We start from the raw sequence: 13,867 nt of genomic DNA, 5'->3' as shown, positions 1-13,867 counted from the left end.
TTTGCCGCAAAACAACCGAGCACTATAGTTAACAACAACATTAACAACAACCACCTTCAATGTCAATTCAATGCAGGTGGCTACGGCTGCGCCCCAGCATTATTTTACCCGACTTTTTTACCCGAGTTCAGTTCACTTCAGTTGGCTTAACTCGATTCAGTTTCAGTTTCAGCCAGAGTCTGCTTCAGCTTCAGATTCAGCTTCAGTTTCATTTTCATTTTCAGCCTTAAGCTTTTGGTTTTGGTTTTGGTTTTGGTCAAAACCATTGGCGCTTTTGATTTATCTGTAACGCTCACAAACACATTTAATCGCTGGATGCTGTGTCCGCTTAATTGTTTCGCTCGGATCAAAATTATTATGTAATCGCATTATAGCCCATTGCATGGAAAAAAGAGAGAGCGGAGAGGCTGGCTTGTGCGGATTCCAGTTCTATTAATAATAAGTCAGTGGGTAAGGTTTTATTGGCAATATATAGACTCAACTTAGGATTATTACATAAAACCCTTTTCAGATAGCGACTTTTAAAGACTATTTTAATTACTCATGGACAAATGAATAAAAGTTCATTTATGTTCTCTAGGGTGATTCTTACTAGATTTAGAATAGGAATTCCAGACGGTATTATCCGCATATCCGCCTCGTTTGCAGGTTGTACTTATCGGTTAATCGTATACCAATATCAATTTTTGCATTCGACATATCAAACGTCTATTGTATTTTGATTTATATCAAAACAGAACCACACCCATTGGCAACCCAAATACTTCTTGGCCTTCTATCGCCCTCTCGCTCTCACCCCCTTTACCTCTCTCCCTCTCGATCTGATCAGGTGAATGAAGGATTACCCAAACCCAAACTCAAGCCCAAAGACCCAAAACCGACACCCCGTCCAAGTTTCTGAGCCAAGTGGAGCTTGTCTACAGCTTCAAGCTGAAAATTGACGGCAGCAGTAGCAGTCCAACTAGTAATACATTTCAAGAAATTATTTAAATAAACACGGCTTGAGTTTTTAAAAGCTGCTTGTATAGCATATTTCCAATAATGGATATTGAAAATATTTTGATTGCATAATGGTTTGTTTTTACAGGAGCAAAAACAATTGAGTTTTATGTATTTTAATTATGTACTTACTAGTATTTGCGGGGTACTTACTATTTTACGACTATGAAAACTCATAACACAAAGTTCCCGTGAAATGTAAAATTTTAAGTTCGTGAAGAGCGGTAATGAGCCAAGTTATTGTTTTAACATTAAAGCATGCATTATAAAGTAGATTCCGTTTCTTATGTAAAAAAAAAAAACCATTAACCAAATTATTAAAAAAATCTTCCAGTGTAGAACCTGCAGTTAACGCCACATAGCACCAGCTAAAGCAACAGTTCACTGTGTCTCTGTGCGCCAAACTGGAAAGATCGGTTTCAGGTTTCAAGGACTTTTCGGTGGACATTCACTTTTGCCTATACTTATATGCATGTATATGAATTTTCGTAAAGAACCACTCAAAAGACGAAAACCCGAAGAAACAGAAACAAAACTCTTGAGCCGAACTGCATTTTTGCGACTCGCGATCAGATGCAAGTAACTGGAGTTTTCCGCTGCTTCTTATTCGATCAAGTCGACAGAAATCCCAAAATGTTAAAAAAAAGTTCGAGCCTCGCCCCAAAGCTTTCAATTTGACTTTCAATTATTTCGTCTGCTGGATCTGAAGCTGTTCAGTAAAACAACGGTACATTGTATTTGCTTATCTGTTTTGCATGCCCAACTGCATTAAAGAGCGGGAGGGGAGATGCCTGAGGGGAAAAAGACACAAACACTCACTTGTCTCGTTTTAGTCGCCGTTGTTTTTGCCCTTCGCGAGCTACAGAGTCTATTAACTATGGCGATGCACTGCTATTTCAACCGTTAACACTGAAACCTCTAATCTGAACATTTTTAATTCTATTTTAAAAGATTAAAAAAAAATAAACAGCTGTTATTTAACTTAGTCTATTTAGTTATGACCGACATAATTATGTTTTATACTCACATAAAAAGAGGTCTTGAATTTCAATCAATATATCGATAGTACTAAAATTCTACAACCTTATCAACATAATGTTCTTTTGGGACCCGAAATGTTTGTGGTTTTAGGATCCTAAAAATTTTAATAGCATTGCAAAGAATTTCCCGAACCGACTTGAAAAATTTTATTGGTCTCGAGCATTTGTTGCATTCATTACACAATAAATTATAATACGGGTTTGCTGTGGAATCCAAAAGGTTTCGCCTGCTTTGGCGCCCACTCACCACCCACTGCCCCACCTGCTCCCTCATCACCGTCACCATCATAATGCCGATCATTAGTATTATTTTGCTCCAATGCTCTTTGCGATTGGATTGGATAACTCGTTTCGATTCGCAGCCAAGTGCAAACTTGATTCGAAGACGTCGCATCTGCAATTTTGACATTTCGAATCAACCTTGAAATCGAATGAGCGAGTGAGATTTGCACACAGCCACCCGACAATACCCCTCTGTTAAAGCCATAAATCCATCAGTTTATGGCAATATGTTTTGAGGGTTTGGCCGAATGTAATACCGATTCTGGCCATATGCTAAGCCGGCTTGAAATATTTTTTTTTAGTTTGTGCGCGGTATAGTGGCAAAAGGTCACTTGTTTTTTTTTTTTTGTTTTTAACTTATTTGCACTGGAGCTTTCACTCAAGCTGCGAATTTCGCTCAAGGCCTGCGCAGTGGCGAAGGTCATCGAAGGACTTGCTCTTTCGCTCCCACTCGATGGGATTTTATGAATGAAATGCACAAACGCCCGGCGCACACACATCTCCCACACAATACACCTCTGATGGCCTCTCTTTCTACCGCAATCTCTCTCTTTTTGGCGTGCCCAACCTACGACAAAATTGCGGGTCTCCATGAATGAATGACGCAGTTTGTGGCGTATGCTAGAAGGTTCTACTGTCTCTCTCTCTCTCTCTCCCCCCAAAATCCCTCTAACCTCATAACCCCAAGCCGCCGAAAGAGGAGCTTTCCTTTTCAGTCATTCACAGTGACGTCAGCATGCGTAATTCCCAAAAGCGTGGGCGTCAACGTGTGGGCATGGTCCTGACCGGCAACCCGTATCACTTACGCAAAAGAGCGGCAAAACGAGCGTGATTTGTCATAATTCGCGTATGTTGTTGTGACTGAAAACACCCGATAACACTCGGCCAGGGGGAGTGTGGGAAAAGTGGGTGGTGATATAGTAGAGTGGGTGGTTTGGTATCCGAGCGGATGTGAGTCCAAGATAAAAACCCTGTTTGCACTTCACTTGAGCAAGCTTACGGAGGTAAATTCCCAGGGAGCAGATTTTTTCCCAACTACGATCGTTTAAAGATTGCTGAATCCCTTGGGCATGATCATAAATCTCCTCTGCTGGGAAGCTCTTTACTGATAGGATTCAAACAGAAATGAATAAAAAACATATGAATTTACACATTGCCTTAATACGTAATATCATTTAACAAAATAAATAATGTAAAAAAAAAGAAACATTTTCAGTTAATTTCATGTGCATAATACATTTTAGGATTTTGCCAAAAGTTGCCACAAATATAGGAACACATCAACTAAAGTTCGCTTGGGGCATATGGTATTTGGGTTATGCCGTCAACTCAGTTTTTAACCCGCATCCGTTCTTTGTATCAATTTGATGCAAACTTTAACTTAAGATTCAGACTTAGGCGAAATGGATTCTTATATGGATTTGTGATTTTGGCTCAAGTTTTGTCTTTAAAAAATTCATATAAAGCATTTTTTGTTCAAAATAAACAAACATTCATAATAAATATATAAAAAATTGGTTTCTTTTTTAATTTCACTTAATTTAAGCATGTTTTTAAACCTGTATCAAATTGATACATAGGAGCTAATATGTTACGGATTTTAAGGGACGGATGCGGGTTAATCGATGCCCGGGGGAAAGAGCGCATTTATGATTACATCAGTATTCCTTTAGGAAACAACAGCAAAACATAGCCTTAACGATAATTATATGTGTAACCCAGTCGGCCAGTCCACTGCCAATCCTTCTCCGTTCTGTACAGGACTTACGTAATGCACTAGTTAAGCTTAAATTGCACTTAATTGAATGTTATATTGCTGGTCATGCGCACGCCCACGCCCACGTCGGTACTACGGCGCCATCCACGGGCAAAGGACACGCCCCTGCGACCACCCACCTCCGCCCAGCTCCACCCACCGCCCCCCGCAATCATCAGGTCCTTTTCCCTCTCTTTCGTGCTGGCAGCAGGCGCCAGCAGCCTTGCGAGCTCCGTCTGCAATGCAGCGCCCTTCGAAGCACTCGAAAAAATAACATTTTAAATATGGTGTACAAATTATCCCGACTATCTTTCATTTAGCATAACAGTAAATTGGGTTTACTGTACTGTTCAATAATAGAAATTTAATATATTTTAAGTAAGAGATTTAATTGACTTTGTGGCTCTTAATATATTTTTATAATTTTGACCTCCGTTTTCATTTAATTTAATTAAATAGATAAATATACATATATTTAATAAGTCTCTTATTTTGAAAAATGTAAACCCTTAGGGAGCGTAAATATTTAATTGTATGGCAGATAATTTGTTAGTTTGCATATTTTACTTTTCACAATTTTATATCCTTTTGTCTCGAAAGCTGAATAATTATGCAAAGCGTAAATATTTTATGATGTGGCATAACGATTGTTAATTGGAATATTATAAGGAAATATCCATTTAATGCGCCTTTGGTAAAAACAACTTGCGAGACATTTATTTGAGTGCCCGACAAACCACAAGGGACAACGGGCGCCTGGCGGCTGCCAACCTCCTGTTGACTGGAGGAGTTCCTCCGCCTCCGACGACTCCTCCCAACTCCCAGTGTTTTCCGTATGGAAGCCAGTTGCGAGCGCGAGCCGGCTTATCGATTTTTCATTACTTACTCAATTTAACGCTGACGTCGTTCGGGGATCTGTGGCAGGTTGCTGTTAAGATGTGAAGATGTGCGAAATTGCGGTTCTGCTCTTCGCCACCCTCGGATTTTCCTCGATTTCCTCTGCTTTTGGCACCAGCCCTTTGCGTTGGCGTTTGGCGGAATAAAGTCTTATCGCAGATGAGCTAAAAAGTTTCCCAGAGCCGACAATTAAAATGAAGGTGAAAGTTTCGGATTTTGAAGAGGATAACTGTTTGCTTACCTCACCGGGGAATTTTCCGTTTTCTGGACTTCATTTGCTTGTTGATAATTAAATGTTGTTTGTATTTAGGAGGTGCCTCTGCATATGGTATAAAACTTATACTCGATTTCTTGTTCATATAAAGTTCTGTTCATTTCTTATTAATGTTTTCGGCATGTCCGGTTGTTCCTTCTCTTTTTCCTTCTTCTTTAAAATGAAATCTAAAAATAATATCTATACAAATTCATAACATATTTTCCGTACAAATTGTTACATTTTGCACAAACAAACAAAGTTTTCAGCTTAGCAGTTTATATTTTTTCCAGTCTGTATAGAGTATTTTACATTCCTTGTATTTCCTGGGGAAAGCAATCCCTTACAGTTTTCACATTTTCCTTTTGTCTGTCTTATTTTTTCTTTTCTCTGCTGCTTTTTTCAATGCGCTGCCCACGCCAGCGTCAATGGGAATTCTATTTTTAGCTAACTAAATTGCAAATAAGGCGAGTCACTCAGTCGAGCATAATACCAGCGCACTCAGAAATCGGAATCGAATTCGAGGAAGCAGGACGGGGGACGGCCAACGGATGTGGTGGGAGCGGGACGGCAATAGCCTGGGATCCCAGCTTCCGATGTTACATGGGTTAATCTGTGGTCGGGACCTTTTTTGGCCCTACTGTCGTGTGTTCGTGTGGGTCGTTGTGATAAAACGTGTAAATGCTTAGCACCAATTTACGAGTATATTGCACTTGACACCCACATTACAGCACTCAAAACAAATTCGAAGCCCAAGGAAAGATTCGAACTCCTTTAAACTATAGTATAAAAGATATAGATATTTTATAGAGCTTCTTTGTTATTAGAACTACTAGAATTGTTTGATAACTGAAGTAGTAATCAATCTAATGTTTCTTTTTTAAAGGTTTATACTTTCTTTTGATAGTCTGAAAGGTTTTAGGTGTAGCTTCCTCTGAGAGGACAATTATATTTTCTGAGTAAGACAACCCAGTTGGAGCAAGTGATTTGCTCGCCACTCGCCACCCAATCCGTGACCCTCCTGCCTTTTGGGTGCTGGCCTTATGGTGTCCTCGGCTTACCGGCGACAGGCAGGCGACAGGATATCATCCGAGGGGCTTTAGGTGTTGCCAAAGTGTCGCTGTTTCACGCTCCACTCGCTCCCTGCGACGACCAGACAACTTTCAATTTCCAACCAAAATGGCAGAAAAAAATGAAGGAAAAAAAAAATGCAAAGGCAAACCGAATAATAATAATTGTTGTGCGTGTGTGTGTGAGTGTTATAGTCGGGGCTTTGTATTATCAAATTGGTTCATGGCAATTCTTGTGCGTTGTTGTGCCGCAGTTGCAGTTGCAGTTGCAGTTGCGATTGGAGTTTAAATCGGAGACGGAGCTGCACGAGCTCGTTAGCGGAGGCTGTTGCCTCCATGGAGGCGTTGTTGGTTACTTGGTTGGTTACTTGCTGACTTGGTGGCTTGCTGACTTGGTGACTTGGTAACTTGGAGAGTTGGAGACTCGGTTGGGACTCGGTTACCTGGCCCGACGACTGCCGCTGAAGAGTGTTAGGACACAGCTGCTGCAACCAGTTCCAGCCTCAAGCCATTCTAATGTGTCCGTGTCTGCAAAGTGAGCGTTGCCACAGTGGACACTCCATGGCGAGCAACAGAGCGAATACTCAACTTAAGATCATCTTGTTTAAATAAGATATTAATTAATGGTTTCACTTAACTGTACAGGGTGGGATGGGTTCTCATCCATCAATTCGACTTTTATTACCAGCGCTTTGTTTCAGATAGAAACAAATTAGGAAATCTTTATAAATTACAAAGTATTTAGCTTGAATAATTTCTTTGACTAGAAGGAATTTAAAGCAAAAATCAATTTAAGTTATAATACCTTATATAATACTACCCTAAAATGTGTTCTTGGAATTCCCAGAAGGAAGGTAAGCCTTTCCAAAGAATCTCGACTGTGTGCAATTTATGTGGAGTGCATGCGTTGCATTGCTGCCGCTGCTTTTGCTATTACTGCGACTGCCCTTGGAGTCGTTTCTTGACGTGCCACAAAAACGCAAAAAAAAAAAAAAGCAAAATAAAGCTGAAAGAAAAAAAACAAGGCTCACACTTTCAGAAACTCCGACACGGACACAATTAAGGTCGTTTCTGCGTGGGCGTGTGATGGTGATGGTGGTGGTGTTGGTGGTGGTGGTGGTGGTGCGATGGGGAGATCGTAAATCTGCGTCCGCCGGCGGCAGTGAGAACGTGTCTGGAATCCTGGATGCGACTTTCGGTCTCGTTCTGGAAAGTCTTCTGTTGTTCAGCCTCTGGCCCGCGGCGATCCACGCTGCGTATACGTAATATCCGAGCTTGGATTTTGTGCTATAGTGGCTGGCTGGCTGGCTGGCTGGCTGGCTGGCTGTGTGTTGACTTTCACTTTTTGTTTGGCTGCGGTGGCTTGCAATTCGAAATTCTTGCATAAAAAGCGAATGCAATAACGAACTGAAACCGAAACTGAAATGCTGGCAAAATAGCTAACCAACAGATAAGGTAAAAAGTGGCCCTGAAAGTGGGTGAAGCAAGCCAGCCAGCAGCGTTGATGGATAGATAAATAAATTGGTAGTGAGCGTACCATTCTGCGACACAGACTTTGGTCTTAATTCAATATTTCAACAATTCACTTTGCATTCTCTCGACCAGCCATAATCAAACGACATTTTTTCAAAGCGACTAAAGAACAGCAACAACTAGCAACAGCTGCTGGCCAACACCCAATATGGCTAACACAGACACAGAGACAGACACACAGATACAGGCGCACAAAGGCCGATTTGATTGCATTAGAGCCGCTGTAGTTTGAGGGTTGGGGTTGGGGGCTCCATCCACATGGGGAGACGATTAGAGTGAAGGTGGACGGGGGTATGAAATGCAACAGAAGCAGCGAACTGAGCTGGGCAAACTAAACCAGTCTTGAAAGGTGTCTTTTATATACATATGTATGTATGACTATCTATATTAACCTGGCGCTGGCACACACAGATACACACACACACACGCACACAGCGAACGGCGGCGCAAAGACCAAAAGTAAAGCAAAACACTTTTTGGCCAGCCGAGAGCTGAGCAAAAGTGAAGTCGTCAACAAGTTCCAGCCAGAACTTGTTGTTGGCTATCTTGTCTTGGGTTGTCTTGAGGTTTTTGCTTTTGCCTCTGCTGTTTGTTATTGTCTTTTCTGCGGTCTTACCAGAGGCACTCGAGCATGCCTTTGCTATCGCTGTCAAAAGTCCAACGACTGTGGCCAAAAGCAGCAGCAGAAGGGTGGAATCGGGAGTAGGGAGATGCAGTGGAAGGAGTTGAGTTTGGGGCAGGAGTTAGGAGCTTGTGGTGCCACAGAGAAAGGGTTGGCGAGCAGCAGCAGCAGCAGCAGGTTGACTCCGAATGGGCGGTTCTATCGCGCAGATACAGTTTACAAATTATTTTGGCATTTTATCTTGCCGGACGAAAAACCTTTTACAACCAATTTAGCAATTAACTTTGAAAAATAACAATAATCGCTTGAAGGCAGACTTTAAATCCTTATAATAGGTTCTTTAATTCAACAGTTACGTTTTTGTTGTAAGCAACATTTCGGTTTATTAATTTTTTTTTTTGGTTTACAGTTACTTTTAAGTCATTGGTATATTGTATTATTCCTTTAATGGCTTTCCATTTAATAACTTATATTGTTAGTGGCTGTTAAATTAGACTTTTAACTAATTTGTTGAATTTTTTTGAAAGGGCCAGAAAGAGACTTGTAATCTCTTCTTATTATTTTAAGTTTTAATTCAAATCGTGACTAAATAAATGATGGTCTGGCCTAAATAAATTATTCCCTTTTTATTACTGATTGTTGAATTGTTTTTAAGCAATGTAACTAGTTTTAAACGAAATTGCTTTCCTAACTTTTCGCTAATTATTTTAAGTAACTTATCTTGGTAGTTCTTTTCTTCTGCGTATCCATTTTTTGTCCCACTAAAGATTTAGTAATTGTAAAATATTAATATTAAAATTTTTATTATACATACATGTCATTTAATAAAGTGGAAGAGTTTATTTGTTACTTAGTAGTATTATTATACTTTTATTACAAATCTGTATTTTCAATATTACCGTTTTATTTGTCTAATCAAATTGACTTGTCCAAAGTGTTTTCAGTTTTTTCCATTCTCAATTTTTTCAATATTAATTTTTTGTTTATTACGTTTCTGTTTTTATTGGCGCTTTTGGTATTCAGCGTCGCGGATTTCAGTGAATAAAATAGCAATTTGAACGTTTCTTGTTTTGCGTTGAGAAGTCGGTGTGGTAGTTGTGAGTTCGTTTGAGAGTGTAGTAAACACATTTTGAAAATCGAAAGCAAGGTCTTTTCTGCAGACTAGATTGCTGTTGCTGTTGCTCTTGTTGTTGCTGTTTTTGTTGCTGGCGTACCTTTAAGCTCGGACTTTTAGTTTAGAACGTAATTTATAAATTAATTATTGGCCGCAGTCACATGTTTGGGCCACGAATTCGAGCGCCTCGCCATCTATCTAACGTATTAACCATTTTTCGTTGTCGTTTTTGTGTTTTTTTTTTCCGTCGTGGTTTTCGTTTGTTTTGTAGGGCTTTAAACTATTTTTACACGAACGAACAAACAAACAAACGACAGACAATGTGAAAATGGCAAATGCATATGTTTGAGATAGCGACAAAAAAAAACCTGCAAACCTGCAAACCTGCAACCTGAGGGGTGAGGGGTGGCTGCAGCCAGGGTAACGGTGCTTTGGCACGTGTCTGTCAACCCCTCGACGTCATAGGCAACTAATTGCAATTAGCCATCGCTGGTTTGCTGGTTTGCTCGTTTGTTTGGCGTTGTCAAGAGCAGCAGCCCATAAGCGATAAGCCCATAAGTCCTGCTTCCTTCTGGCTTACACTTTTTACTCCCAATAATGCAGCTTTTGCTGATAGCAGCGCGAAAACATAATCAACAGTAGTCCGTATCGAAAATGACAGTGTGCAACACTGGAAAAACGAGACTAGACCGTTGCAACTTTATTGATTTACATTTCAATTTTTAACTTCTTCAAATAATTGAAATTTGTAACTTTCGTATTATTGTGTGCTTTGCCTTTAAAATTAAACTAAAGTGGAACTTGTTTTTTTTAGAGTACAAGAAATAAAAATTATTAATTTCACAAATATTAGCATCATATACTTATTGTTTTCAAATGTTTAGCTTTTAATCTTTGCTGTTTTCTACTTCCACTAGACCACCACCCCTAGTTGTGTACTTTCTGTGCAAACTTGCCATTTTCGTATCCGACAGCAAATGCGTAATAATTTGGAATACATTGTATTAGCTATATGTTTGAACAGCTTTAATATACATTATGCATTAAATTCTGTACATTTTGTTTGGGCAGCTTATTAGCAAGTAAAAGTAATCATTGTGTATAAACCCCAGAATCTGAGTTCCGTAGCACCGTTGTTTATTTGTTCAAAAATTGTTTTCATCCATTTAAACATTGTAGAAAGTTTGCTTTTTCTGGGAAAAAAAATTGTATACTTCTTGTAAATCTAGTTTTTAGTAAAACGTTTCATTTTGTTTGTTGTTTCCATTGTTTCTGAAGTTTTTGATACTGTCGTTAATCTTCTTTTTTTTGACTGACTGGTTTTCTTTTTTTAGAAATAGTTCTTTTAATCACGTTTTGCCATTTGTTGATTCTCCCAACTTTGCCATCGTTTCCTCCAAATTTTCGGCCCACATGTCGTATACATGATCTCAAGTGATTGTACGAAAATAAACAACTCATTGAAGAGCAGAACAAATAGCAAGAATGTGAATAAAAATAAGTTGTTTATTTCTAAAAATAAAGTAAGTCGAGCGAATTAGTTGACCAAAAAAAGCCAAAAAAAAAAAAAAAAAAAAAAAAAAAAAAAAACAAAAAGACGATTAAATGCTTGAGTAGATGCGCTAAAAGTGGAGCTTTTTTTGAACGGCCAAGCGTTTCATCGAAGACTGCATTAATTAAGGCACACTTTGCGATCACTTTGTGTTTAATTAACTAAATTCTTTTGGGGGCTGCCAGAAAACCGAAAAAGCTTATTTCTCTGACGTAATTGTGCCGTTAGCAGGCAGGCCACAAACAAAGCACTCAAAGCTACATACGCTTGTGTTTATTGTTGTCTTCTGATCGAAGTTTGCTCGCTTTGCCGGTTTCGAAAAAGCGAAAAGCGAAATAAATAAAATAACAGCATAGCAACTAGTGTCGGTGGCGCAAAATATAATTAAACTTTCGAATGGGATCAGCGGTGGCGGTGGGCCTGCAGTTTCATTTATTCGGTTTTCACTCAATTGAGCGAGCTTTCCGACGCCGCTGCCGCTGCCGCTGCCGCCGCCGCCGGAGCTTTTCCCACTCAATTCGAACGAACGGTGGAACGGTGGCCGCGTAGTCAAGTTTCATGCCAACGCCGATTGCCGTTCCAATCAGTCGTTCAACGAGAGTGACCGCGGTCGAAAGCCAGAATCAAGACAACGCACATCCTCCCCGATCTGTACTACCACATACGGGCCACTTATACCATATATATTTAAATAAGAGTATTGGCGAGCCAGCCAGAAGCCAAGCCATCGCCTTGCGGCCAAGTCCAATCAGCTGAACACAGCGAAAAGTGGAAACCAGAACAGAACCGAACCGAACAGAACAGAGGAGAGGAAAGCCCGAAAGCGAAAAGTGGAAAAGCGGAAAATTCGAGGAACATTCTGGCAACACAGGACTGTTGCTTCGCCTCGCTTCGCCAAAAAACCACCCACTCCTTAGCGCCCACATCGAGTGGCAGAGTGGCAGAGCTAACATATGTTCGCCTGGCTACACCCAAGCTGAACTACCTTTTGGACCATATGTTGTAAACGTTGTTTCGTGTGTGAACCAAATAGCATAGCAATACGTATACATATATAGATATCCAAACAAGAGAAATTTCCCGAGTGCGCGTGTGTCTAGTGTCTAAAAACAAAAGAAAAACAACACAAAAAAAAAAAAAAATAGAAAAAAAAGTGTGCAATTGAAAACGAAAACGAGGGGCACAAGCCGAATTAATTGCCAGTCAGTCAGCCAACTCTCGCAATATCCAGATACATCTGGAGTACCGTTATATTTTCGCCCGTATATCCTGTCGCACGTCGCATCCAGCATTCTTATGAAACCGGAAAATCGTCATGATTCGTACAGTGCAAAGGTAAATGTCAAGACCACGCCCACTCCACTACTCCACTTCACTCCACTCCACTCCAGTCTGATTTTCCACCCGCCCCATTCATGTTGCATGATGTAGCATATGGCGAAACTGAAATGCGCAAAAATCCATCTCTATCTGTATCTCAACTCGAATCTGTATCTGTATCAGCAGTACTTGTATCTGTATCTGTATCGCGCCTTTGCCGCCGCTGACAAATCTCGTTAAAGTGTTTTTTTCGTTTTATGTATCTTTAAGTGCGTTTATGGCATTCGACTCTCTCAACTGTTTATTGCTGTAGTTTGGTCTTGGCTCATTAAGTTTGAAGAATTCGCAATGATTATCGTTGTTATTCTTGTATTGAATTTCATTGTATGGAAAATCCGAAGCGGCAACAGATGTTTGAATGGGAATTAAAGAAGCCACATATGTTGTTTGCTATCAGGGGTACTCGAAGCGGCGGAATTCTAAATAGGAGACTGATTGAGAAGTTTCGATTCGCCACTAACCCAACGGATCATGAATTGTCAAACTTTTGTTCAGGACTTTAAATACACAAAAGCAAAGCACCTTAAATGTATTTTCAACAAGTGAAATGTAGAACTCCAAATCACTAATGATTCTGAACTGTTCTGAGGTAATCTCATTAAGAGCTTTGATTGATTTTCAAATCAAAATGGTTTAAAAAGAGTTGAGTTTTTATTTCTATTTTTAATCTTTGTTAGTGCTTAATTAATAAAGTAAAATGTTTTATGGTATTCTGCAAAAAAGTCTAACTCATCAATAAACTACTTTGATAGAAATTCAACTTTTGTGTAAGTGAATTGTTTTAGTGGTTCTTTGTATAGTGTTTATGTGAATACTTTTATCATTAAAGGGTGACCACTTAATTTTTGTGTCTCTTGAAATGCTTTATATACTCTTGTGTGTGTATGGTTTTTATGATTTTAAAAAGGTGTCAAGGTTGTTTTTATGTTCTACTAATCGTTAAAAGATGTGGCTTAGGAACTTTGTTAAAAGATCTGGGCCATTATTAGATCGTTATTAGGCATATTAAAGTATCGTTTACAAAACTCCTTGAACGACAAACTGCGTTGTGCTCCGAAATGTTGGTGGCATAGTAAAACTTAGTTCGCGTACGACATTCAAATGAATGCAATGCATACGGCGCTGCCTTTGGCTTGGAATTTCAAATCGGAATCGGAATGGGAATGGGAATCGGAATTCGAAATTCGAAATTGGTATTCAAATTCGATTTCCAATACATAATGTCTGCACACCAGCACGCTAAGTATATGTATATATATATAGATATATAATACGGGTATATATATTGCATATCCGAGCACATATCCGGGTTCACTAGCTGCGTCAGTTTGGGTTTGGGGTTCGGCCTTAGTTTTGTCAGTGGCTGCAG

General features: G+C 39.6%; 1 protein-coding gene across 2 annotated transcripts in view; it reads left to right on the top strand.

Annotated features, from left to right (window-relative positions):
• Nucleotides 1-13,867, top strand: part of LOC108101497 (terminal nucleotidyltransferase 5C) — a 46,663-nt gene that overhangs the window by 14,614 nt on the left and 18,182 nt on the right. Inside the window, exon 1 of one of the 2 annotated variants that reach the window (XM_017205856.2) lies at nt 11,669-12,453. The exons of the other annotated variant lie outside the window; for it this stretch is intronic. Within the exon in view, the coding sequence (XP_017061345.1) occupies nt 12,415-12,453 (39 nt within the window). The 5' untranslated portion in view covers nt 11,669-12,414. Of the gene's footprint in view, nt 1-11,668; nt 12,454-13,867 lie in introns of those variants that run through there. 2 annotated transcript variants of the gene reach the window in all.

The sequence above is a fragment of the Drosophila ficusphila genome, unplaced genomic scaffold (assembly GCF_018152265.1).
Source record: "Drosophila ficusphila isolate 14025-0441.05 unplaced genomic scaffold, ASM1815226v1 contig_414, whole genome shotgun sequence".
Classification (NCBI taxonomy): Eukaryota; Metazoa; Arthropoda; class Insecta; order Diptera; family Drosophilidae; genus Drosophila; species Drosophila ficusphila.
Note: the sequence above shows the minus strand (reverse complement) of the source record. Positions and strands in the feature narration are given on the sequence as shown.